The sequence below is a fragment of the Dermacentor variabilis genome, chromosome 9 (assembly GCF_050947875.1).
Source record: "Dermacentor variabilis isolate Ectoservices chromosome 9, ASM5094787v1, whole genome shotgun sequence".
Lineage (NCBI taxonomy): Eukaryota > Metazoa > Arthropoda > Arachnida > Ixodida > Ixodidae > Dermacentor > Dermacentor variabilis.
This window is the reverse complement of record NC_134576.1, coordinates 135240832-135265519: the sequence shown is the minus strand read 5'-3', so window position 1 is coordinate 135265519 and position 24688 is coordinate 135240832. Positions and strand designations below refer to the sequence as shown.

The window sequence follows — 24688 nt, the reverse complement described above, 5'->3', positions numbered from 1 at the left end:
GGCGTTATTTGAATGGAGAGTTATACGGGAAGGAAACGGCAAGAAATTTCACAGCCAGTAAAACCTTTCATCCTAGGGTCAGACACAAAGCGTGATATTGGAGTTGGTGTATCGTGCGACTGATGTTCCTGGCATATAGGAGCTGCTTAGCGCAGTCATTGGCATTAAGTTGCGGAGTCTGCGTCCTGTCTTGCTTGGTCAGTGAGTGTGATTACAATCGTTTATCAATGGTCCTCGCTGCAGGTTTCATGGTTTCGCCTGTCTGTCGGATATAGCTGCTTCGAACTCTACGTTTTTCTTTTAATTTTTCTCGTCAGACAGCGCCCATCTGCGAGCGACACCGTTGATGTAACATTCGCCATGCCGGGAATAACCAATCGAAGAATTGCACTCTTCGCCGCCTTCCAAAAAAAGTTGCACCTGTAGCCATCTCTCACAATAGCGGCATTTCCTTGAATTCGCGTCTGCACGTCAAGCAGCTGCGACCACGAGCTGCGTGGTCGAAGCTGCATTCGCCTCCAAACCTCCACGAAGGGCGCCACAAAGCGAAGCAGTTCGTGGCACGTACTGAATAATGCGCTGAACCGCAGAAGGCCGTCGAAACGCTTACAGAAATGGGTTGTAGCGAGCGGACATGCAAAGCGGACCTCGTTAGTGTTTCCTCGGGTGAATTGAAAAGTCGTAAAGAGTCGATGCGGCCCTTCGGCGCGTATTAAGTATGACGTGCTCACTCCAGATGGCGCAGTCGTGATCTCCCTTCTACTCTTGTATTCTTCAGGCGCTGCTGGCAAGTGTGCGATGCGCTTTGTTTTAGGGCTGCCGCCTTGTAACGCGAAGAAAACGTTGTTTGTTTGTTGGGCCTCCCATCGCGGTTTTTTTTTTTTTTTTTGTCTGGCATCATTGCGTTCGCTAACGAAACCTGAGCCGTGAACGCTCCGCCGACGGTCACGTGAGTTCTTACGCGTATGCTGCTCACGCCAGCCGGTCTGGAAGAGCACGTCATGTGGCATAAAGTGTATGAAGAGAAAGTAATAGGTTTTTTATACGTTTAGTAATATTTATTGCAGTCATGTCTGCAGGCAGCCTTGTGGTTCGGGCTTTCTTCAGGAGCGGTTGCGGCGAGCGCGCAGGATTAGGGGTCTCATTTTTACTTCTGCTTTCTCAGGTACGTGTCAAGAGGGTCAAATGCAAAACATGGTTGCTATTCTTTGGTCAGCGAGTGAGAATCAGAAGCATGAAATGTGCTTCTAGGTAAAATTGGGGAAGCGCGTTATTCGACTACTAGGGACTCCTTCAAACTTCAATAACAAAAATCAATTGCACTGCCCTTGTTCCGTTTAGCGATCTCAGTTTTGAAAGCTATGTGATTTCTCATTTTCCCTCTCATTCCCATGTCTTTTATATGTCCTGTATATGTCATTCTCTTCTTATTCTCCTTCCATTTCACTTATACCACTGTAACCTGACACAGCCTAACAGTCCCATGATTATCTCCCACATTTTCAGAGCGCGAGATAAACGAGATTTAAGGCAGACACACCTACAGAAAGCGTAGATTTGACCATGCCAGGCGAACTCTATGCACGAAGGCGAGCTTTTTGTTAGAAACGCGGCCTCTTGTGTGGGCCGATCCCGGAGGGATTGCGCAGCGGCGATAAGAAAATTACGTAATTATCAGGTTTCTGTCATTGTTTCGCACTTTTAATATTTAATTCTGAGAAGATTCAACATAAAAGACACGTTGTGCCTGTGTTTTGTTGCACGAGGTTTGCTTTGCGGGCTGTCGTTCTCGAAATTCCGAGGCATAACTTTGTCAAGAATGTAAGACAACGTATGAGCAACTTTGGTGATAGATTGGTGTGGCAATATAACCCGCGCATATACCGATTGTCATGCAGCAAAACATGGCCTATACGTATACGTAAATACACACGGATAGGCTGGCTCACGTACAGCGACGCCGACACCGACACCGGATTTTCTGCAAGATGGGGACCTTAACGTTATCGCGTTAACATTAACTCACCGGCAAAAGGCGCACGCACAAGTTCATTCTTGGCTACAAGCACTACGAGAACGTAAAAACTTGTCATTCACAATTGCTAATAGAACAAATACCGTCAGTCAACGTTCACCTTAATCGATGCTTAATCTCCAGATTTTCTTTTTTTAATGCGAAAGCATTTAAATGCCCCATTATGTGAAAATCTGGCGTCGTCGGCGTCGCCACCGAGCTATCCTACCAAAAATGGCCGACGACGCAATCAGTAACAACATGTTACAAATACTCGGATTTACGTCAAACTTCTCAAGGAGGTTCCGGTAAACAAAGTAATAATTCGTTTTTAAAGAAATTTTGGTAAATTTCAGGTCGGGGTGGGAATCGAACCCGAGCTTCCGGAATGCGAGGCGGGCGCACTTCTCTGACGCCACTGCCGCTTTCTTTTTGTTTCTTTTTTTTTTTCCTTTTTTAGAGCCGATTCCGACAATTAAAACCACGGGTTACAAGGCGCAATACGTACGGGCCACACTTTGGCTAACGCGGAGTTAAAATTTTTTGAACGAGGCGAAATCGTCAAGTAAATAAATCCGCTCTGGTGGATCAGAGAGCACACGATATACACCTCTCTCAGACACCCAACACTTTCAATGAAGGGTTCGCGAACAGTACGAACAACTGGGTCTGCATGCACAAATTCCATTCTCGCTTTCCACAACGCGCGGAGACCCAGGACCGTAATGAGGTCGCATATTATTCGTCTGATGCACTTACCGGCAAGAATCCTATGCCATATGAGTCGAGGGTTAACTGATTCTTTAATGGGCGCTCAAGTAAATCCCAGCGAAAAATCGGGACCCTACAGTCTAGGAATACGTGTTCTATTGTTTCGGGTTCCTTGCATAGAAAACAACTGCTTGTCCAAGGTATGAAGATGCCTCTAACGTTAAGTCAGGTTTTGACGCTACGGCGCCTCCGCGGTTCTGGTTGACTAAAGGTGCGCCTAGCGCGTGCGTACGTAATTGCACACGACACGTCGTATGGTAACGCCCCGCGGGCGCTTAGCGGCTACGGTGTTGCGCTGCTAAGCACGAGGTCGCGGGATCGAATCCCCACCGCGGTGGCCGCATTTCGATGGAGGCGAAATGCAAAAACGCTCGTGTCCCGTGAATTGGGTGCGCGTTAGAGATCCCCTGGTAGTCAGAATTAATCCGAAGTCCGCAACTGCGGCTTGCCTCATAATCAAGTGGTGGTTCTGGCACGTAAAACCCCAGAATTCGTTCATTCGTTCACGTTGAAAGGTGCGGCCTAGTGCGTGCGTCATTGGCCACGTGATGGCGCTGCCAATGGGGAAGGGGTGGTGAGCCGCTGAATGGTCTTTTGAGTTACGAACTCCGTTTCGATTTACCGATTCGCTGTTGGAACGCAGGCAAGAACATGCGCAGTCTAGGAGCGCGCGAAAAAAAAAACATTTCACCAAAGGGACTAGTGGCTTTGGTGAATTGCGCTGCTATAGGCCGCGGATCAAATCCTGGCCACGGCGGCCGCATTTCTATGCAGGCGAAATGCAAGAACATCTGTGTTCGCAGATTTAGGTGCACATCAAAGAATCCCAGGTTGTCAAATTAATCCAGTTGTCAAATTAATCTTGCACCGTGGTGTGTCTGATAATCGGATCGTGGTCTTGGAACGTAAAATCTCATAATTTTAAAGGGATACAGAATAAAAATCGAAGAATATAGAGAAAACCCCACAATTGCATTCCGAAGACACGATTGCTATAGTATATAGTCATTATTCGGGTTACTTTTGAGCGGATGGCTTTATTTTTGACTCTCTATGAGCGGCCACCGCGTTACTCGCAAAGCGCTCCCGACAACAAGCCGGCGGATCTGACGTCACACCTACCCTCAGCAGCCGCGGAGCGAGCTGGCCGGCTGCGCAGTTTTGTTTTCCTCGCGCTGCGCATTGCAAAATGCAAAGTTCTAGTGAGAGCGATAGCATGAGCGGAACTTATGACTCCGACTTGGATGAGCGGCCTACTGAACGACCACGAACGATAAAGGCGTATGCCTACGATCCGTCCGCGTCGTCAAGCGAAATTGACGACGACCCGCCGCAGCAGTCCCCCTCCGCGGTGCCGAGGGAGTCTGGACCAGCAAAGTGGTGTTTACGCTGTGCATTCCATGTACACGCGTTCGCCTCGAGAGATCAGAGGCGGCATCATAGGTGGAAACCAGATTTAAACGCGGTTCCTGGGGCTCGGATCGCAAGCTCGCACCTGTCACGAATGAGTTAGCGAGACGAGAGGCGCACGCCTCATTGACAATGTTGCATCCGAGGCGGTGCGCCCAGCGTGATTCACTCACGCAAACACTTTGCCATGTTTGGCTTCAACAGAGCGAGGACGCTTATGCCTCAGGCTATGCAATGTCAGGCGACGTAAGGAATTTACTCTGCGTTCTGCGCAAAGCGGCTTGCTCCGCCCGCTTGGATGGGTAGCTGCTAGCGCGTAAAACATGAAAGCCACCAATGCACAATACAGGTGCCGTCAGTACACACTGTACAAAAAAAAAAAAGAAACGTAGAAATAGTTGAAGATATTGACGCGTGTACACCTCCCTGTACCTACGCCATCGGAGCAGGTGTGGCCGGCGGCGTGAGCATAACAGTCGGCTGCCGACTCTCGCGCGGCAGGTGCTTGATGCACGCAAGTAGCTGTTTTGAGAATAGATGCGATGAAGCAACGGGTGAGGATTGGAGCCAGGCATGTGCAGTGACTGAAATGCGCCTCTGTAAGCAGGGAACGTCTTGTTATTCACGGAGTGAACGAGTACATGCGCAGCGGTTTCAGCGTCCCGTTGTTTCATCGCAGCCGAGCACTCCTTCCCTTGGTGCACATGAGATGGCGCCACCAGTCCCATGTCGGCGAATTTTTATCGTCAGCCGTCGCTTCAGACGATGCGGATTTCGATTCATTCTGGCAGAATTGGCCAAACATCTGGCTCAGAACGTCGTACAAACGACAAATTACGGTCAAACGGCACCTGTGCGCAAAACTACAGCGCGAACAAGTACGCGAGAAAAAGACTACCGCTGCCTGCCGTTTTCACATACGCACAGCAGACCCTCAGCATTTTGCGGCGTTGACACGGCTGCTCCACACATGAAACCACAAATCCACGAGATCAAAGACGAGGTTTTCGAACAGCTCACACGAGGAAGCGGTACGAATAGGACGGTCGAACAAAGAAAGCGCGTTGCTGCAAACGTCAACTCGCCCCTTCGCGCGCTCAGTGTGGACGATCGCTCGCAATGAGCCTCGAGGTGGGTAGGCGTGACGTGATATCCGGTTTTGCCAGAGCTTTCGGAGGAGGCCGGTAGGTGCTGTGATTTCAGAAATATTCACTAAAATAATTACTTTTCGCTCACTTCTCCTCAGAAAGAGTGTTGTTTTGGTCGCTCTCGGTGCAACAGCTATCACTGGAGACAGAAATCTCGGCGACAAATTTTTTATTCACTATCCCTTTAAGGGGAATGCTTTCGCATTCTCATACGTGAGCAGTCTTAAGTGTGTCTGCCGAATGTTTCTTCCTTTCTATACCATTGGACAGCACTGGCAAAAACGAGTCCGAAATTTCTCCATCGCGACTGAAGACGACATTTTGTCGCCTGGAATTTTGCGAAGGCTAACCCAAGTTTAGCAGCGTAAATGCTGTGATTGTATACTCATGCTTCATTACAGTGCATTCTTTTTCGATGCGCTTTTTGATTGCAATCAACCTTTAATCGTTGTCGCAATCGGTAACACTCCTGCGGTGTCGTTCAACTGCAAGCCACGCTCGGCCGCAATCTTCGTTTTCGTGCGATTGGGTTGAGGGCGCCGTGTCGCAGAAAATCTGGGGCTGGCACCGACGTCAGCGGCGTTGTCCTTTAGAGAAAAAAACCACCCCGAAACACGCCGGCCCTCCGCGTGGCGCATAGGCGTTGCCGAACTAATTGAATTTCTCAAAGTAACATGCGTCAGAAAATTCGTAAAGTACGACTTACACACAACCTACAGACACGATAACGTCGGACTGTAATTTGAATATGCGAGAAAACATAATTCTGTTACGCGGAAACTCAAACAGAAACCCCTGCTCCAGCTGCCGTTTCATGTCTGTCTCAGTGGCCTCGGACGCTATGTGCAGATACTCGAGGGACCAAGTTAGTGGGTGGCTGTCTTTAACCTAGTGAAGTGAGTTGGAGGCACTTACTCAAGTGTACAAGAGTAATTATGAATATCCTAATTATGAATGAACTAATTATGCAAAATGAATGGCGACTGTGATAGTTCGTTGTACTTGAATAATCGGATGCGTTTGTAACGCATAAAAATTCGATTTTGGAGGTGAGGAGAGGCGAAGTAACCGTCTCGCTTCTCGGTGGACGCCTCAACCGAGCCATGAGGGAGCTGGAAGGGCCGGCAGGAGCGATGACGTCACGCTAGGGTATAAATCGCCGGAGCGCACGCTCGCTCTTGAGACGCGTGAGGGATTCGGATCAGTGAGGTAATTATGGGAAAGTAAAGGCGATTGCCGTAGTCCATCGTACGTGAACAATCGGATGCGTTTGGCAAGCGAATGAGAAGGCGATGCGAACGGGGCGCGATAACGCAATCGCATTTCACTCTTAAAGGCGAAGCTTAAGCGCCCTGCTATACTCTTTTCTGAACGGCTCAACCAGCACTTGGATATTGATGCATTGGGCAACAATTGTAATGAATTTTCTCGCATTTAAAATATAAGGAAATCCAAATTCTATAACGTATTCTCAACGACATCTTTGGCGAAAGCCATCAAGTTTTTTTAAGAGATGATCAACAAGAAAATGTAGGTCTCTGGTGCAAAGAACTAATGTTCCCTGTATACTTTCAGTGTTTGTTCCTGTCCAAACAAGCGAACGCGCTACAGGGTCTTGCCCCTGGAGAAGTCGGACTGGACCACAGATGTACGTGCCCACCTGTACCAAAGCCAACTAATGTGGTTTAATCTTGAATTCGGTACTGTGAAAGAAAAGTTGCAAAGAAACTCTAGGAATACATAATTTGTTTACACACTTGCGTATTGTAATGTTAGCATGAACGTACAGCACTTGCTATGTTTCGTAGCCAGTAAGTGCGTACCTCTTGCTGGGGTGTCGTGACGTCGCAAATGCACATAGGTTATCAGGAAGTGAGCTCTGCACACTTTCGAGCTTTAGGGCACAAAGTGCACGAAATTAGGCCAGTCGTGAGGCCCACTGACACATCTTGTCACTGTAGAAGTTGCTTCTGCACCTTTGGCAAAAGCCGTGCGTTTCTGGTGCTCTTTCTTCACTTTGCAAGAGCCTACATGGCAACATACCGTACCGAATAAATGTGGCAGCTACGTAAAACTGAAGAAAGAACAAGTGTGCGTAATAAGGAAACGTATTCGCAACGATACCAAACGAGCATTGGGGTTACGTTCAGCAACTCAAAATTTAATTAAGCGTGAGTTTTGTAATGTTTGAAAATTGTTTCAGGTGTTTCAAAAATAACATTCCTTATCTTCCTGCGCTTTCTCATTGCTATTCCTCATACGTATACTTACCACGCGTGCACAGAACATTTCTTTTTTTTTTTTGCAGCATGCGGCATTGCATCTGTCGACTATCGAATTGTAAACGGGCTCGTAGCTGACATCGAGAGGTTCCCATGGGTGGTAAGACCAAGTTCGTCACTGATATTTCGTTCTTTCTAAACGAGATAGATGCGTTGATGCAGGGAAGTGAAATCAGGAAACTGCGGCGCTGCTCGTAGGAGGCACGATAGACTGTTTTTGGCTACTTACGTGGTTAAGTTGTAAAACTGAACATTTCCATCGCTTGAGAGTAATTTTCTCCTCAAATAATAATCGTGGCCTAACATGCGCACTATTCCTCTCTTTAACGCTGTGCTCGAGGTGCATTTAGGTCCCGAAGGGCATGCGCGGATTGTCTCGAGAGAGAGAGCATTCTCTACAAGTAAGCAGCAAACGCAGACTGTTAGAGGAAGCAAACTCATGCAACGTAGATGAGGATTATTGTTTGACAATTTTTTTAACACGACGCAGGCATGTCGAGTCACAAGTCAGCCTTAGACTGTCAGACTCAACAGAGCTTACGTCAAATTGTTCCTGTCGAACCGTTGGAGCAAGCTAACAGAGTGCAGGGCTTTTCATTGCTGGCTATGAGCCTCCGACTTGGCCTGTCTCAGTTTACATGCACCTTCCAAGCAGCGGGCTGAGGCGACACACTTTGTGCAGTCGTATTGTCTCAGATCTAATCAATGCTCACTCAGCCCAGCCAATCAGTGTTTCTTTACTTGACTCTGACAGCTAAAATTTGTTAGCTAAACGTGACTACGATGGACGAAATATGAATCGACCTGACCCGCTCTGCAGTTGTGAGGTTACTTTCAACATATTGATAGGAACAATTGGCCACGTGCTCTGCCGGGTGAATCGCCGCGCGCAATCAACTTACAATTAATCACATTAAATTCACGATTAGCTAGGCAACACGAGCGAAGTGCAAACTCGGCTCCTATACGGCTCTTTTTTTTACTTCCAGTACTTCTTTAGAAACATCTCTCAAATGTTACTCGACTCACATCACTAGAGATTAATTGTGAGCCCAGGTGAACATCATTTGCAAGAAAACCCAAAGCAATCGATTCACGAATTAAACTAAATACATTAATCAACTTCTTAGTTACAAACTTACAAAGCTGAAGTAAATCGTCATCAAAGTTAAGTTTTAAGTTTCAACATTTGAAAACGTCCATGTAAGCCGAAAAATTGGCCTTGATTGGCACGTGAACTTGTTTATCGGGTGGCCACGTTTCACCACCTAGCATGTGTTATCGCACAGCGCAGGACAAACCTGGATGTATCGGAAGTTTCTAGAATGTTATTGATGGTTCTATCCGCTCTCTGTTGTCGCCGAACCTTCTGCAATTTGATTGCATGTGTGCGCGACGCGGATGGTGTAGAACTTTCTGGAAGCCACGCGGGCACCAGCGATTACTCTGGAACGTTCGATGCCTCGTGTATAAAAGCTGACGCGCTTGACCCACTGATCAGATTTTCGAGACTGTGTTTGCCGCTGTCGCCGTTCTTTAAGTGTAGCCTGTTTTTGAGGGTGCAAGTCCGCCCGCTGAAATGCTGGTTTCGTCATTCCCAGTTTTGGTGCTTTCTTCACCGTCACTAAAACATGACAGTATGTTGAATTTAGCTGATTACACATGTGGCACTGTGAAGCACGGCTCGCGGTGAAAGCCTCTTTTGACATAGTTTTATGAGTGAACTGATTGCTTTGGTTTTTCTTGCAAATGATATCCGCCAAGGCACATCGTTAATCGGTTATGACGTGTTCGACGAACTTTTGCGTTTTCTTTTTCTTTTGAAGCGTTCGAAGTAGAACATAAGATAACGTATTTGCTGGCGCTGCTTCAGCGTACGGCGTTCCTTGAGCGTGACGATATTATTTTTTTTCCCGCATGGTATGCGCATATTTATGGGGTATGCAACAACTTTGTCCAGTCATGATAGTGCGTTGGTGACCTCAAGTGACGCATGGTAACGCCTGCCAGAATTTATTTCTGCTTATCTGTAGAATTTGGTTACAAAAGATACAGTATCAGATATTATGAAAGTTGTGAGACAGAAGTAAAAAAAATTTATTCCTGCCGCTTGTCGATCAGCACGCTCACCAGCCGCATTACGGGAAGATTTTTCTTTTTGGCACATCCCCTGATAGGTGCTTGAAGTGTTTAGACTCTTCAAACTATCTATCAACTCGTTAAGTTTCTTATGCATGCCTCTCATAGCCAGGACATCTCCGTTGTCCTCACTTTCAATTAGCAGTTTTTCGTGTTTTCCAGATTTATCGTTTAAGTATGCATTCAGAGTTCACAGAACCTATCCAACAATTTTGTGGTCGCGTACACTTCCCGCTGCTCAATTTCCACAACTCTCATCGTGGAGGCACATTGGCCTCGCCGAATCTTTTCCTATCACTTCACAATCAAAAGATTATCGCGGCACGCGTTCTACTTTGTCACGCGGTACGACTGGTTGCTTATTATGTTTGCATTGGCTGTATCTTTCCCGGTGGCGCAGGTGTTCCTGCAAGTCCGCTACCGGACCATACTAACTCGATGTGCCGGATCAATTCTGACTGCAAGGCACATCCTCACGGCCGGCCACTGCACCATTTGGTGAGCGCTACTAGCACGTGCGCTTAGAGAAGCAGCGTTACCTTCGCAACAGGAACATTATTGCTTGTAGACGGCCAGTATGCTCTTGCGGTTCTCAGCCACCTAGTCGTGTGCAAGCCCGAAAGCGTAAAGGTAGAGCTGTAGCAGGTCACTAGAAAGTATACACCACACTGCAGCTTCAGTTGACGCATGGAAGATGTCCTAATGCCTATGCAGTGTTTATCTACTTTGCCCTCATCCTCGACGACGACGACGATGACGATGATGATGATGCTGATGATGATAATGATGGTGGTTTGTTCCGTTTTTCATGTGAAAAAGTTGGTGACACCACTGCCGCCTCTTCACCCAAATTTCATTGCACTTCAATGGCTCATTTCTGAGCAACCAGCTTTGCAAATTGATTTCGGCATCTACTCTAATGTAACGGAGTAAAGGTGTCCATTCCAAGCAACTCCTCGTTAGAGGATTCCCCATGGAGCATTTTTGAAGCAGAGTCCCTTCATCAGTCAAGTCGAAGCACTGGGCTCCACTCGGTTTTAAACAATTATTACTTAATGTCACAGATGCAATAACGACATACTAGATAGGCACAATGTAACAGGCAGCTAGGAAGCTATGCTAAGCAGGAAGGAGTGAAATTAAAGGAGAAAGGTTTCCCGATAACTCTAAGGACAGTTGCACTACTGTGCAAAGCCAGATCAGCGTGCCGCAGAACGCATGAGAGAAAGTTTGCCACTGGTGGCTTTACATTCATAGTGCCAGCAAATAGCGGAAAATACATCAGTATCATTTTATTCTGAAGGTTAGGTTAGGTTAGGTTACGTCAGGTTGTTAGGTCTCAGAGTACACCATGACCTCAGTAACAGTCGTTTTGGTTGGTTGGTTTCTGTCGTTTGAATTTTGGTTGTTTGAAACGCAATGTTGTGATCCGCATGTTCTGAATGTTCGACAAGGGGCCCATTTGCGCAGTCGAGAGATGGTTCTGACATTGATCTTTTCTTTTTTTGTGTGTGTGTTGTGTGATCCTTTCGTTTAGGTTTTTTGTTTCGCCAGTGTATGTTGCCTGACACTCGGAACAGTTGGTATTGTAGGCGACCCCTTGTGCTCTCTCTCTCTTGGGCTTTCTCTTCGTGCACGGTCCTTGGGCTCGAGGGGTCGTCTACAAAACCAACTGCTCCGGCTGTCAGGCAGCGTACATTGGCAAAGCGAAAAACCTAAAGGGAAGATTTCACGCCGAAAGCTCCTGCCGGCTGTTACGTTCGGGCAGCGTGGTGAGACGCCCTGCTAATGGCCTCCGCATATCTACTACACTCCCCCGCAGCTTTATGAAGTCAGAGCGCATCACTGAGCAATCCTATAGGGACGTCATAGTGAGAAAATTGTGCATGATGGCCAAAGGGCAATTGATAAGTTACGGTTGACCGCAGACATCGACGAGGCGACCAAAAAACGGTGAGTTATGTGGCTGCACCGAATGGTCGCTGAAAATTTTTGTTTCTTTGTTGAAAGCTTGTTTTGTATTCTGTTGAAATTGTGTGCACTCGTCCACATGCCCTTTATTATGTCGATAAGAATAAATTGTTTTTAATTCATTGGGCTATGCTTGCGCCATGCTAAGTCGTCAAGTGATTATCTGCACGAAGGCGACCTGCAGTGAAGTTTCGTTTGTTCTTGCATATTGGGTTTGCGACCTCCATGGGCCAAGCAACGAACAAAAAAGAAAGCAGCGTCTCCGCAATATATGGGAGAGGGGTGAGAGAGTGGGCACTGTGGAGAGGTGTGTGTGTGTGCGTAAACTATATAAGAGGGGGAAAAGGAATAGAGAAAATGGGATATGTGGATGGGCTAATCACTACATCCCCCCCCCCTTCCTCCCTGAGAAAGAACTCTCAGCATATGGCAGTGCTGACATTTGGTGACACTGTGAACAATGCAACCGCGTAAGCCGATTAGTTACCGCGTGGTTGTGTGTCGTTATTTTCTGGCACAAAGGCTCTCGCAGTGATGCAAGCTTTCTGATATTGACCTCTCCAAGCGAAGAACTTCCGCGTGACAGGATATTAAAGAATTCATTCATTCATTCATTCATTCATTCATTCATTCATTCATTCATTCATTCATTCTGGCTTAGACATGGTGCTACCAATGTCATCGCTGCTGTGCGCGTTTTCAACTCGAAATTCCACTAAAATTGTAGCTCTAAAATCTCCCTAGTATCAGCAACAAACTAGGCAGCCCACGTCAATCAAATTTCATCCATTTTACGTTCATTTCCCGAAAAGCGCATACACTTTGACGCAGTAGGCATTTGACAGGGAGTGTCTTCAGATTAGTTACTCCGATTTATAGCACTTAATGAAACGTATTCGAACCTTCTTGGAAGAAATTGCGCCAAGGAAGACGTCATATCAAACTAGACCACAGGACAAGTGAGTCAGTTGTCTCTCTTGTCAGGCACCTGACCCGTTGTCGAGTCTTACGTGGCGTTTTCTTTTGTGCAATTTATTTGAAAATTAACCCATACCAACTCTGCCAACAAGTCCTACTCGAGCACCTTGAAAACTCGTTTCATGCGGTTATTGGCACGGCTATTTGTACGTCGGATCACGCGAGGAATGCTACCACGTGACTTTAGCGAGACGCCGCCGTCACTTGGCGTGCAGGACCAACGGACAGAAGGCCACGAGCATCGTGATGCTGTACGGCGCATCAAAGTTCTCCACGGGCACCAAAGTAGTGGTGAAGCACTTTTACCGACACCAGGAGTTCGACTTCCAGACGTTCAAGAACGACCTGGCCGTTCTCTTGCTGGAGACACCGATCAAGCTGGGTCCCAAAGCGCGCACCATCTGCCTGCCCCGGTCACCCGCGAACCTCGTCGGGGAGACCGTGGTCGTCGCCGGGTGGGGAGTCACCAGCGAGAGTGAGCGAGCTTGCTTGTTCCATCATTACGTAACGGTCACTCAACCAATTAATCAATTTTATCAGCGTGCCCAGGAACAACTTTTCTCGGCTTGGCACTGGCACACGTGATAATAGCTATAATATGCACACACTGCCGGCCAATAACAACAATGGCAATAATAATCCCGTCTATTTGTCGACGACAGGACGAAGGCGTCTCCCAGCAATCTTCAATAGGTGCTCGCTCGAGACGCCGCAGAGCACCAAGCCGAAGTCGGCGCTTTAGCGGCTGGTGGCCATTTGGCTGACCATTGGCGTTTGTGCACCGGTGCCTCGTAGTTTCACGGCATTCGTGTATTCGTATGGTTCCAGATGCTGGCTGACAAGGGAAAAAATTTGAAACGTTAGGCATCAAAAAGCTGGCGATGGGTGCGTAAGCGACCCGTGACTGGCTCGATCTCACCATAACATAGTCTTCTTATCTGCAAGATAAGCTGCTTATCGACTTGTTCAGTTCTCTTCTATGTTAGAGAAAAAACAACAAGAATGAACGCTGCTTCTTTCCATCTGGGTCCTGCTACGTTCTACGCATCCAACCAATGCTATGTTTCAGCGAAACGAAAGTTCAGTTAAAGCCTAGCGTCGTGTGTATTACGTGCTTCTCTTTCTGGTCCAACGTGTTTTCAACGTCAGTATACATATGTCGCAGTTCTTGGGCGTCTAATAGGGAATACCTTAAGTGAGGGAAGTAAGCTTTTTCCAGACTATTAGAAGACCTCCCACGCATGGCACCATTGAGCCGGTGGTAAGCTTGCAAACAGCGAGTATGCAGCGCGGAAAATATTGTGGCAAGTATGGCAGCATCAACTCGTGCTTTCCTACTTTATTTCTACTTTCACGACCACACCCGCCATCACCTGCAGGTACAACCAATTCTGGGGGCAAGCCCATCTGCAGGACTTCGCATATGCACCACAAGACTTGGCCGCGATCTTGTAGCGATGTCTTCGGCACAAATCTACGCCCGCTCTTAACGCCCACAGTTGATAATTGTGGGCGTTAAGTTGATTAAATTTGATTAAGTTGAGTTAATGTTGATCCTATTGATAATGCGGCCGGATGGTCGCTCTGACCAGGGCGAAAGGAGAAATAATGAAAAAAAAAGCATCGGAAAAGTCATGGCTATAAAATCGCGGCCTCATACAGTTGCGTGGACTGACTCAGTCCTGCGGTGTGCCTGCAGATTTCCAGATCTCGTCGCACCTCCCGAATCATCCGCCACCCTCGAGTTCCTGAAGATTCCAGTCGCACACATTTTGCTCCTACAACAGACCGCTGCATACCTGCTCTCAGCAGCGTAAGGGGGGAGAGGCACAACGAGCACATCAGCCCCTCCCCCCCCTCCTCCCCCGTAATTGAGTGCACCAGGATACCGCCTGCCCAGCGTCTCCTTAGCCGAAAAATATTCCTGGCTGCGCCACTGCCTGCTCTACGCATTACATGAAGTGCCCAAGTCTGTTCCCTTCTCCTAATATCAACTTTCTTCTGTAGAGAACATTTGCAACAACTGTTTGACTAAATTTATCGTGGCAAAGCTCAAGGTAGAATGGGAGATTAGTATGCGCCACAACAAAGTACTGTTCAGAAACATGGCCGGAGAGGGCGACAGTTGGCGATTGCTAGTTGGCATTTAGAAGGTCAGCGATTTTATCTGGTTGCAGTAGCCACAGGAAGCCTGGCTCATTAAATAATCTCCAAAAATCGGATGGAGCGTGTTTGGCGGGAACACCCAGTTCGAGAAGCACAGCTTGCGATGTTTTTGAAAAGTATGATATAAAAAGATGTGGTGCTGCCAGTGCCATATACTGAGACGATGAAAGTTTGAGGCTAATCAAGAAAGAATAATAGAGAAAACGAAAGTAAACGAAGGAGAGCAACCTTGAAACGAATCTAAGCCGCAGCAGAAAGCGTGATGGCAAATTTTCAGGTGTCAGCCACCGACGGAAATAGCAAAACAGTGCCCGAGCACGTACGCAGGAAAATAGGTGGATATCTCACGCGATTTACAAACATTTGAAGAAGCGCAATAAAACTATGGCAACTGCATTTGTAGTGCAGCCAACCACAGATTCGCACTTCACCAACACCTGGAAACAGAAGGACGCAGTGTCGGTTAGTTCACCGTCACACAACTGAATTTCGGTGCACAGTGCATGAGAAAGACAGCAAGCATAAACCACTGTGAAGTAATGAACCACGCCCTCAAATTCAACAGGCAGATGCACCGTTGTTGTTGTTGTTGTTGTTGTTGTTGTTGTTGTTGTTGTTGTTGTTGTTGTTGTTGTTGTTGTTGTTGTTGTTGTTGTTGTTGTTGTTGTTGTTGTTGTTGTTGTTGTTGTTGTTGTTGTTGTTGTTGTTGTTGTTGTTGTTGTTGTTGTTGTTGTTGTTGTTGTTGTTGTTGTTGTTGTTGTTGTTGTTGTTGTTGTTGTATTCTACACCTGACGTGATGCTCGCAGATGGTACCGGCTCACCTATGCTGCGGTACACAACCCAGGTGGTCTGGAGCTTGGAGAAATGCATACAGGGCCTCGGAGGAATCGCCTTCTTCAAACCGCAGCAGATATGCGCCTACAAGAAAGGTTCAGACGCCTGTCAGGTACGCCAAACTACGACCTCGCCTCATTCTTCGGTTATTTCTTTATATGTTCACCCTGTTAAGGACATTGTGAAAAATGATTTTACAGCGCAATTTCTGACGGGACACCGCGAGAGGCACTGGACAAACGCGATGCGAAGCAATGCAAACACGGTACAAACGCGAAGACGAAAACGAGATACGCAGGATCGGCGTTTGTTCACTGTATCTCGCTGTGGCCAGTGAGGTATGGACAGCATGGTTTATATCTGCAAGCGCGCCTATATATAATGTCCAGACATGCTGCGCATCGTTAACCAAATCGATGCATCCTGTATATACTTTTTGTTATACTTACTACGAAGAGATGCATGCATGAAGTACATACACAGAAGCAGAAATAGGCGCACAGCCGCGTCTAAACGCACAAAGAAAACCAGTATAGAGCAATCGATAATGTAAACACTTCGGCCACTCAAGTAGCAATGGCATTCAAAATTAGAAAATCGAAAGGCAGGCATGCAAGAGCACTTCCTCAGCAAAGGATGCCAGTCCGGTCTGAACTTACTTTGATCGTAATAGTCTTTCAACTGCAGATAGTTTTTGACTGAAGTCTGATGGAGAAGAAGCAATTTGTTCGAAATTCCCGTCTGGCATACCAGTTTCACACAGCTGTTATGGGCTCAGTCCAATAGCCGTTTTGGTTGGCGATAGTGTCCGCCGCCGCCACCGGTGTTCGGTGTCCGTCGCAGCTGACGCCGAGATTGACTCGCGATAAGTCAGGCGATGTCACATGCGCGCCGCGTAGCGTCCACACATGCACACTTTACATTGCAGTTACAAACTGTGGACCGCATAAAGCCGTACCTATCCAATTTAGTGACTCCTTTAATGTTTCGCGCATGCACACGCTTAACTTTCTCATTGGGACGATGCATCCACTGAAAGGGGGAGGGGAAATGCTGCGTCGGTAGTGCGGTAGGACAACACGATAAGAAGGCATATATCGGCATTTAGAAAAAAACATAGAGATCAAGAAGAAGTCACTAGCGCGCGGTATTAAAAAGTCCGTTCTCGTTACTGATGCTGTTGACAGAGTGCTTCTGTCGCTCGAGTTTCCGATCCCGTGACAACATGATTACAGCAGGTGTCACGACAGGTACCACTTGCATCGTATAGCGCCGCGTATCAAGGTACGTGACACGTGCCCCACGTAGTCTCGGTATACCTACCCGCGTTGCCTCATCGCTACTCATTATGGCGCCTCCTCGCAAGGTACGAACCGCTGCCGGAGAAGAGACTCGTAGTGCTACGCGCGCGCGACTGCAACCAGGCAACGTTGGGCTCAACAAACCATTGTGCAGAGAGCAGCACAAGCCGCAGGTCGCCTTCGACACCGGGCAGACAGTTCAGATCGTTTCCGTGAAAACGGGAACGATCTGAGAAGCTTGGATCTGAGAAAGTTGGACCGCCATTTGCAACCTGAACTTGTAGAAAGGCATGTTTTATAAGTATGCAGATACGTTGATGACGTTCTTGTTTTCTTTAAGTGTACCGAGCGACCAAACGCCCCCATCAGCAGCTAGTAGCGTGTTGATCTTTTTAATAATACTTCATGTTCTTTGTCTTTTACCCTTGAACTTCCCGCCATTGGCGTGTTGCAGTTTTTAGTCATCGCTTTGTATTTTAATTGGGACGACCATGCTGGGAATATTTACCACGCTCCAATAAAATCCTTCTACCTTACGACTCCTCACGCACTAAGCTCGTCCAACGATGTATTGCTTTGTCGTGCCTGAATTCGGCTTTGAGAAAGTCCTGTATGCACACAGCCGAGCACAGCTTCAGTTTGCAGCTGTCACGTCCCGAAAGCTGGGGTTTTCCCTCCAGTCTTTTGGTCGCCGTGGGTGGTTCACATTTAAAGAAGCTCAAAATGGCACGCGCCGCAACCACGCAGGAAAATCGGAAACCAAGAAAGGGTGCGGTGATGCCGTAGATACATACAGTTTCGCACAACCCGAAGAAAGTAGAACGCGAGCATGAGGTGGATATAATTTTCACAGACCCCTGTAAGCTCGTGAAGTTGTGCTCTCTAATGCGTAATCGGAGCGAAAAGTGCAAAAAATTCATGTGAGAAGAGACACGTAAACCCCCTGGTGACTTGCGCCGCTGAGGTCGCTTACCAGATTCCGCTCCGCTGCGGTAACTGTTTACATTGGCAAAGCGGGTCGATGTATGAACGACCGACTCAGGGGGCAATCGGCGTCTTTAAAGGCTGTTGCGCGCGGTATGCACTTACCTGCACACATTAAAGATTGCATTTGCACTCCGCTATATAGAAATGCATCCATTTTAAGAAAGTCTAATGAAATACTGGCAAGAGAAATTATTGAGGCTGGCCAGATATACGCACAATCTGCCACGTGTGTCAGTTTCCCGTCAGTTGCCTTGACGGATAAAAAAAGTGACTATCTCCCTTGGGCGGTAGCATTTTTTACTTTCTTTTTTACAATTTTTGCATGTGATTATGCAAGAGCTTTGTAGCAGCCTTTTGACTGCGCATGTCCGGCCCTCCGTTCCGTGGAAACCCTTTCATTAAACTTCAGTTGTGAGTGAGCGTCTGTCCTCTCCCCTCCGTTTCTTCCCGCCCGTATTTACGCTCAACGACACTACATGAGGCTGTATTAGGCTTGTACAATATCAGAGAAGGCCTTCTTATCACGAAAGAAAGCTCGATAAGCCATAAAACAAGCGAAAATCAAATACCTACGGCGACAGACACCACACTAAAGCTCCCGAGGTCATGGATTTCCGCTGCGCCTAATCGGGCGTAGTAAATATTTATTGGTAAAGATGGACTACATTCGATTCTAAGGAAGCTGAAGACACAACTCAGCAAGTTTCGAAAACGGTTATTGATCCAGAATAGTCCCAATACGAGAAAATACGTTGAAATCCATAACCTCACACCGACGTATACGTGCTGGGTTTTCGGCGTGGAAGTTAAGAAAAATCGTAGTTTGGAATACGTTGTCTGTCCTAGAGAAGAAACTCTTGTCGCGAAATTAACGAAAATCAATTTTTGACATATTATGTCATCAGTCCAAATGGACTTCGTTCTCTTCTTTTTTTCTGTTTAGTCGCCACCTAAAAAAAAGAAAAAGAAACGAAACCATGTGACCTCGGCTCGCTTGTCCGTAGTTGCAGGTTTTAACGAGAACACTCGCTACGTTCGTGCGCTGCAGCGAAATCGACTGTGGAACTTGTGCACGACGTTGCAGGGCGACTCCGGTGCACCACTGATGCTCAAGCGTGGCCACACCTATGAGCTTGTGGGCCTAGTGTCTTTCGGAGACGGTTGCAACCTCGAGGGTGTGCCGGGAGTCTACACAAACATCGAGCCGTACGTCCCCTGGATACGCTACGCCATCCAGGCAACGGAGAATTACGACCACACATGAGCGAATAAACTAAAATTTATCGTACGTCACACTAAGTTTGTGACCAAACACACACGAAAGAAAGGCCGTTGCACGTGTTGCTTGTGCAATAAAGGAAGCAGTTCAAATGTGTTTCTTCATGTGGACCCGTGAGTAAGGCGTGCCCAAGCCCGAAACGCACATGGTCGTGAGAGGAAGAGAAAAGAAAGGGACAAGGGTGGGATGATGCTGTCATGATAAGTAGCATGCCGCCACTGCTACAGACGCCGTGGTCACGGGGTTAGTCAGCGAAGCCGTCGTGTGAACCCGCTAGTAGTGTCGGTCCAAGCACAAGCCAAATGTTGTCATGATAGGAAGCGCGTACAGCACGCCGTGATCGCAGCAGACAAAAGAGTGCACACGGTCTGAACGAATCAATTGAAGTCGCACCGCTGGATTGACGCGGACAAGAAAGACGACAGGAGGTGCGTCTTTCTTGTCCGTGTCAATCCAGTGCTATGACTTCATTTGATACAACGGACCAACTAGCCCAAAAATCTACACTCCTGGATTTCAGTCTGAATGGTCCACGGTTCAGCCGCGAGGGCTGAACCGTGCTCACGTGATCGTGCGCGGCCTGATGCTGGCATGACGATGCCGAAATGCACGGCTTATCACCACAACACGAAGGAGAGGGCTTCTTTAGGTGAGCTTGCCAGGAGTTAGGTATAGACAAGTCAGGAAACTGCCACGCGAAATGCTTTTACATCCTACTTGCAAGGTTAAAGCAAGGCAAACGTTTACAGGAAGCTGGGGACTTGAATTTATCAACAGTCGCCAAACAAGGGATGCCTTAGGCTGGAATGAGTCTTCAAACAAGGGGTCTCGTTTTCTTCAGGGTGCCCTGACAAGTCCACTTTTTAAGACGCTGGCTGCAGGGCCAGTCTTCTCTTATAAGACCACTGTTGAGTACTTTCAGCGTGCGTTAGTGTGTCTCGTGGTGTTTGTCGTCGATACCGTATCAGTTTATTCAATACCATTTCATTCAATACCCAATGCCTGCGCTTTCATTTCGGCTCCGTTGGGCTGTCGATGACACGCCCGCGGGGTTTAACGGCAATCAGGAATAGCAAAGGAAAGAAAAGTTTCATAAAAGCACTCAACACCAGAGTAAACCAGAATTTTTTCATAAATCTGAATGAACCATTCTGTTTCCGAAAACTGCAGCCGACGAAACCCTCAAGCAATCGGCGGTACGACTATACTGTACTAGATCTAGTACACTATAGTACGACCGCTGCTCCTTCTCGATTTGAAAAAGCCGCCATATAGCCCGTTGCTGTGGCTACGCGTCTGTGGGGCCACCTGTGAACAGTGTCAGGAGCACGTGTCAGGCGTCTTATGTTCCTGATGCTGGACGAGAGGTGGCAGCAGCTGTCGGAAGCTGCCATTTTTTTTTTGCGACGTTCCGCGAAAAGTTACGAAAAGAATCGCCGTGCTCAAGGTAACAACGTCGGCTTATTCACAGAATATCTGGCCTTAGTGCCACAAAATGCGCTGCTTTTGCGGAACGAAATTGTTTGGCCACTACGCACTACGCTCCCACCGGTATCACGTCATAGATGTGCGACGAACGCGGCCCGTCTATGATAATTCGGCGTCTGTGTGCTTTAGAACGGGCAATCAATGTAGCACTTCAAGTTCGCAGAAGTTTAAAACGGGATAAACAAATTCGTTCTATACAATCCGGTTCAGCTTTATTTTTCCAGGTGAGTGACCTATAGTTTGGGCTGTGTGGCTCGTGTGACTTCTTTAGATGTTGCACGATATCCTGCATTGCAGCTCGGGATCAAGGCAGTCAGCCTGTTTAGCGAACTTGGGACGAACGCACCTTGCGAAGATGTACTGTAAACTACACTGGCGGCTTCAAATTTGTTCATGTAATTATTCGTCGATCATGTACGTCACTTTTCCCTTGGCACGTGCCTCGTCGTTCTAATAGCCTATCACGTATCCTTTCTCTGCGCATCACAAGGGCTAGCCAACTACATGTCCTCCCCTTCCTCTATATACCACCTACCCGTGTTTGTCGTCTATCATTTTTATAAAACACATTATCTTTCATCCCATCGCTCGTTGCGAGGTGCTAATGTTCCTTTGAGGTTCCTTTCTGATCCTTCAAGCTTCGACCCCATTGGTCAGTGATGACCGTGGGCATAATACGCTATATGTAAGTGCATACTTCTTGCCGTGGGATAACTACACGGCCTCTGTCTTGCGTTTCAGGGTGATTCCGGCGCACCTTTGATGCGGAAGCGGGGCGACGCCTTTGAAATCGTAGGCCTCGTCTCCTTCGGAAACAGATGCAACTTGGATGGCGTGCCGGGAGTCTACACCAATATTTCCAACTACCGAGGATGGATTGAGACTGCTGTCTCTGTATATGGCAGGAAGAGTTATGAGCTTGTCTGAACAATAAACAGTCGCACGATCATGCCCTCGGCTGTGCAAGGCTAGCTTGTTCGTTCATGCTTGGGTTGCAGGTGTTTCTTTGCCTGTGGTCGACTATCGCAGGCTTCACTGCAGCCCGCATGGATAACCTTAGCCGTCATCGGTGTATAGGCTCCAGTCTGCCCGACTAGAACGGTCACAGCGCTCCTTTACAAGGCTTGAAGAGACTTCCAGCCTGACATTTGCTCTGGCGGTACCACCTCTCGGGAGTCTTCTCCGTCTATGCAGCCTTTTCTCAATACGGATTCACGTCAGGCTGCTGTGAAACCCTGCCAATCCAGTTGCCGACTCTTGTGACTTATAAAATCGAGATCGAAACTTAAACTCCGGCTTTCGTAGTTGCCACGTGATGTGCGCCGTTAGCAGTGGGTGTGATTAATTAGGAATCGAGAAAGCCTTCTGACGCGTTTTTGAGCGTCAATGAGCGTTTTAGCGTATCCAGATTCGAGTTCTCAGAAGCATGCGAGAGCCGAAAGGGTGACCATACTTAGGGTTTCAATCGTTTCAAGATGCGAGCTGCCATTACTCAAGGAGAGCGTATGCTGATGTATGCAGCCTGCAGCCGCGCCAATCCAATCCACTGATGTGGTGAGATGTTTGTGTGCTACCACAGCAACATATTCACATGGTTGGCCTGACCTCCATCCCTCGATATCGAGAACCAATGTCAAGAAGACTGACGAGGTAGCGCCAAAATTTGGCTCCCTATGTAAGATGGAGGAAATACATTATACACACCATTCACTTCCCTTGAAGGGAGGAAACGGTGCAGAAAATACAACGTGTTTGTTCCGAAGCGGGCAGGCTGGAAATAGCCGGCATGTCTGAACATGACATTACCCTTTCATAATTATGCGGGAAGTGTATAGAATACCTTGCCATAAATCATTACGGTGGTAAAACTGTCCCAGGATAGAAGTGAAGCCGACTAAATAGGTGCGCACTAGACTTATCAGAACAGAAAATTGGGCTAGTTGCAGCTGGTATTGAGTGTACGAGACCAACAGTAGCGTAATAGACGTGATACATCACAAAGGTAAAGCACAGCCTGCTACTCTTCACACGGCAAGAAGATCGAACGGACAAAACAGAACGATGATAATGATTATTATCATCGCGATGACGGCAGCGGTGATAGCATGGGGGTGGTTTCCTTAGTGTCGCAACATCGTTGATGGTTCCTTATTACGCAAATTTTCCTTTCTGCTTGTTGTTTGTCTAGCAATACAACAGCGTGTACCTACACGAGTTCAATCAGCACTTACCTAGAATAATTTCGGAAGAAGGCATTCCTAACCTATAGCGTTCGTGTCTCTAGGTGGAACCGGCAAATCCCCTTCGTGGGTATGTGCCGTGTTATAATGTATACAACGACAACAATACCGATGATCCCTCTCCAACTCCCTTCTAAAACCTTCAGACTAGGATCAAGATGCACGATGTGCATAAATCTATAAAGCATTTGCTATGTCACTGCCCTCAAAACATGGACTTTCGATTGCGGAGGTTGACTGATGCTCTTGTCAGTTTCGACAGTCATCCCCTGTCAGGGGACTCTAGATCGGTGCGCACTTGGCTTGTATGTAAATCTAATTTTCAAGACATCCATGCCTTTGAAAACTCTTTGAAAACTACGGTCCTCTGTTCAAGCCTATGCGTATACTTAACCGTTACGTGTTTTGCACCATTCCTCTGACATTATTGTCACCCACCATGCTCAACTTCCTTTCCCCCTCCCCCTTACCCAAGCGCATATGAGATGGCTAGAGGAATGTACCTCAGGTCGACCTGTATGTCTTTCTTACCAATAAACCCTTTTTCTTCTCTCACTGTTAGCACAGCATATGTATATCTCTGTGTAGCACACTTTATTTGTGGGGTGTTTTAGCATCAACGTACCGTTAGCGATGTGTATCTTTGTTAGAGACGCATATATTCTTTCTTGTCCCTCGGTGAAATGGCGCAAGCCACTTTGGGGGATCGGCCAGCAAATCAGTAGGTGGAGGCTAGGGGTAAATAATACAAAAAAAAAAAGAGTCACAGGCCTGTGCGGCACACGCGACACACTCACGGTAGGAGCGGCTCCGCTCGAGCTCCGTTTTCGGCAGCTCGCAGTAGAGGATTCGTACCTTGCGAGCATTACGCGTACCGAAGAGCATACAATTCGTTACTTTATTACCTAGAGGGAAATCTGGCACTGCTGCGCTGTGGTATGCATGGGAATGCCGGTATACTGTGACTTCGGATTGGCATTGTTCTCGAAGAGCCAGGCAAGCACCGTTCCGTCTGTCACAGCGATTCATTGTCTACTAGAACTGCACGTAATAAGCTGTTTTAGCTTTATTATTACGCAAAACCATGTTTTGTTTAGCTATAAGAACGTGTTATTGCATGTACAATTATATGAAACGAAACAAGTATCAGCGGGCCGCTAAAGTTTGAGGACAGACGACAAGATTCGCGTTCGCTTTGAAAAAGTTTGTCGTCTGTTCTTGCTTTTCTTCCCTTTTTCATGCATTGTAGGTGAGTAAAGATGCAATTTGCGCGAATGGAACCATTTTATGAAGATTTTACCTTAAGAACGCGTTATTTCTGTAGCCATATCCGCGTTTTAGACGAAGCCTCTTACAACACCAGTCAACACGAGCCTCGCAGACGCATATACCGTCGTTCCCATGACGGCACGACGCCCCTTAAGAAACTCCCATAGACGGTGGCGCCAGTTTTCCCTCTAGGTGTTATAGTGAGAAACTCTATGCCGAAGAGTAAACACAGGTATCGAGACTATACGCGGCGCCCATGTCACATCCCTTCACCCGTGGTACGATACGATGCTGTTGATGACGAGCATTTATTTGCATCCCCTTTGAAACGAGGCGGTGACCTCATGCTCCGCGAATGGTCATACTCCAGAACGCGCTGTCATGTCCAGGTCATGCTCCAGAACGCGCTGT

At 47.4% G+C, this 24688-nt stretch overlaps 1 protein-coding gene across 3 annotated transcripts; it reads left to right on the top strand.

Annotated features, from left to right (window-relative positions):
* The first annotated feature begins 1077 nt into the window (after window positions 1-1077).
* Window positions 1078-21740, top strand: LOC142558203 (trypsin alpha-3-like). Of its 3 annotated transcripts, XM_075670362.1 has the most exons (7): window positions 1078-1165; window positions 6919-6991; window positions 7652-7725; window positions 10165-10262; window positions 12929-13188; window positions 15686-15825; window positions 21510-21740. In XM_075670362.1, exons 5-7 carry the CDS (start codon window positions 12960-12962, stop codon window positions 21693-21695), a joined length of 555 nt encoding a protein of 184 aa, XP_075526477.1. In that variant the 5' UTR covers window positions 1078-1165; window positions 6919-6991; window positions 7652-7725; window positions 10165-10262; window positions 12929-12959; the 3' UTR covers window positions 21696-21740. The 3 variants fall into 3 exon arrangements, with proteins under 3 accessions (XP_075526477.1, XP_075526475.1, XP_075526476.1); XM_075670361.1 differs by lacking the exons at window positions 1078-1165; window positions 21510-21740 and adding an exon at window positions 19086-19233 and having other exon boundaries at window positions 6958-6991; XM_075670360.1 differs by lacking the exons at window positions 1078-1165; window positions 7652-7725 and having other exon boundaries at window positions 6921-6991.
* Window positions 21741-24688: the final 2948 nt, after the last annotated feature.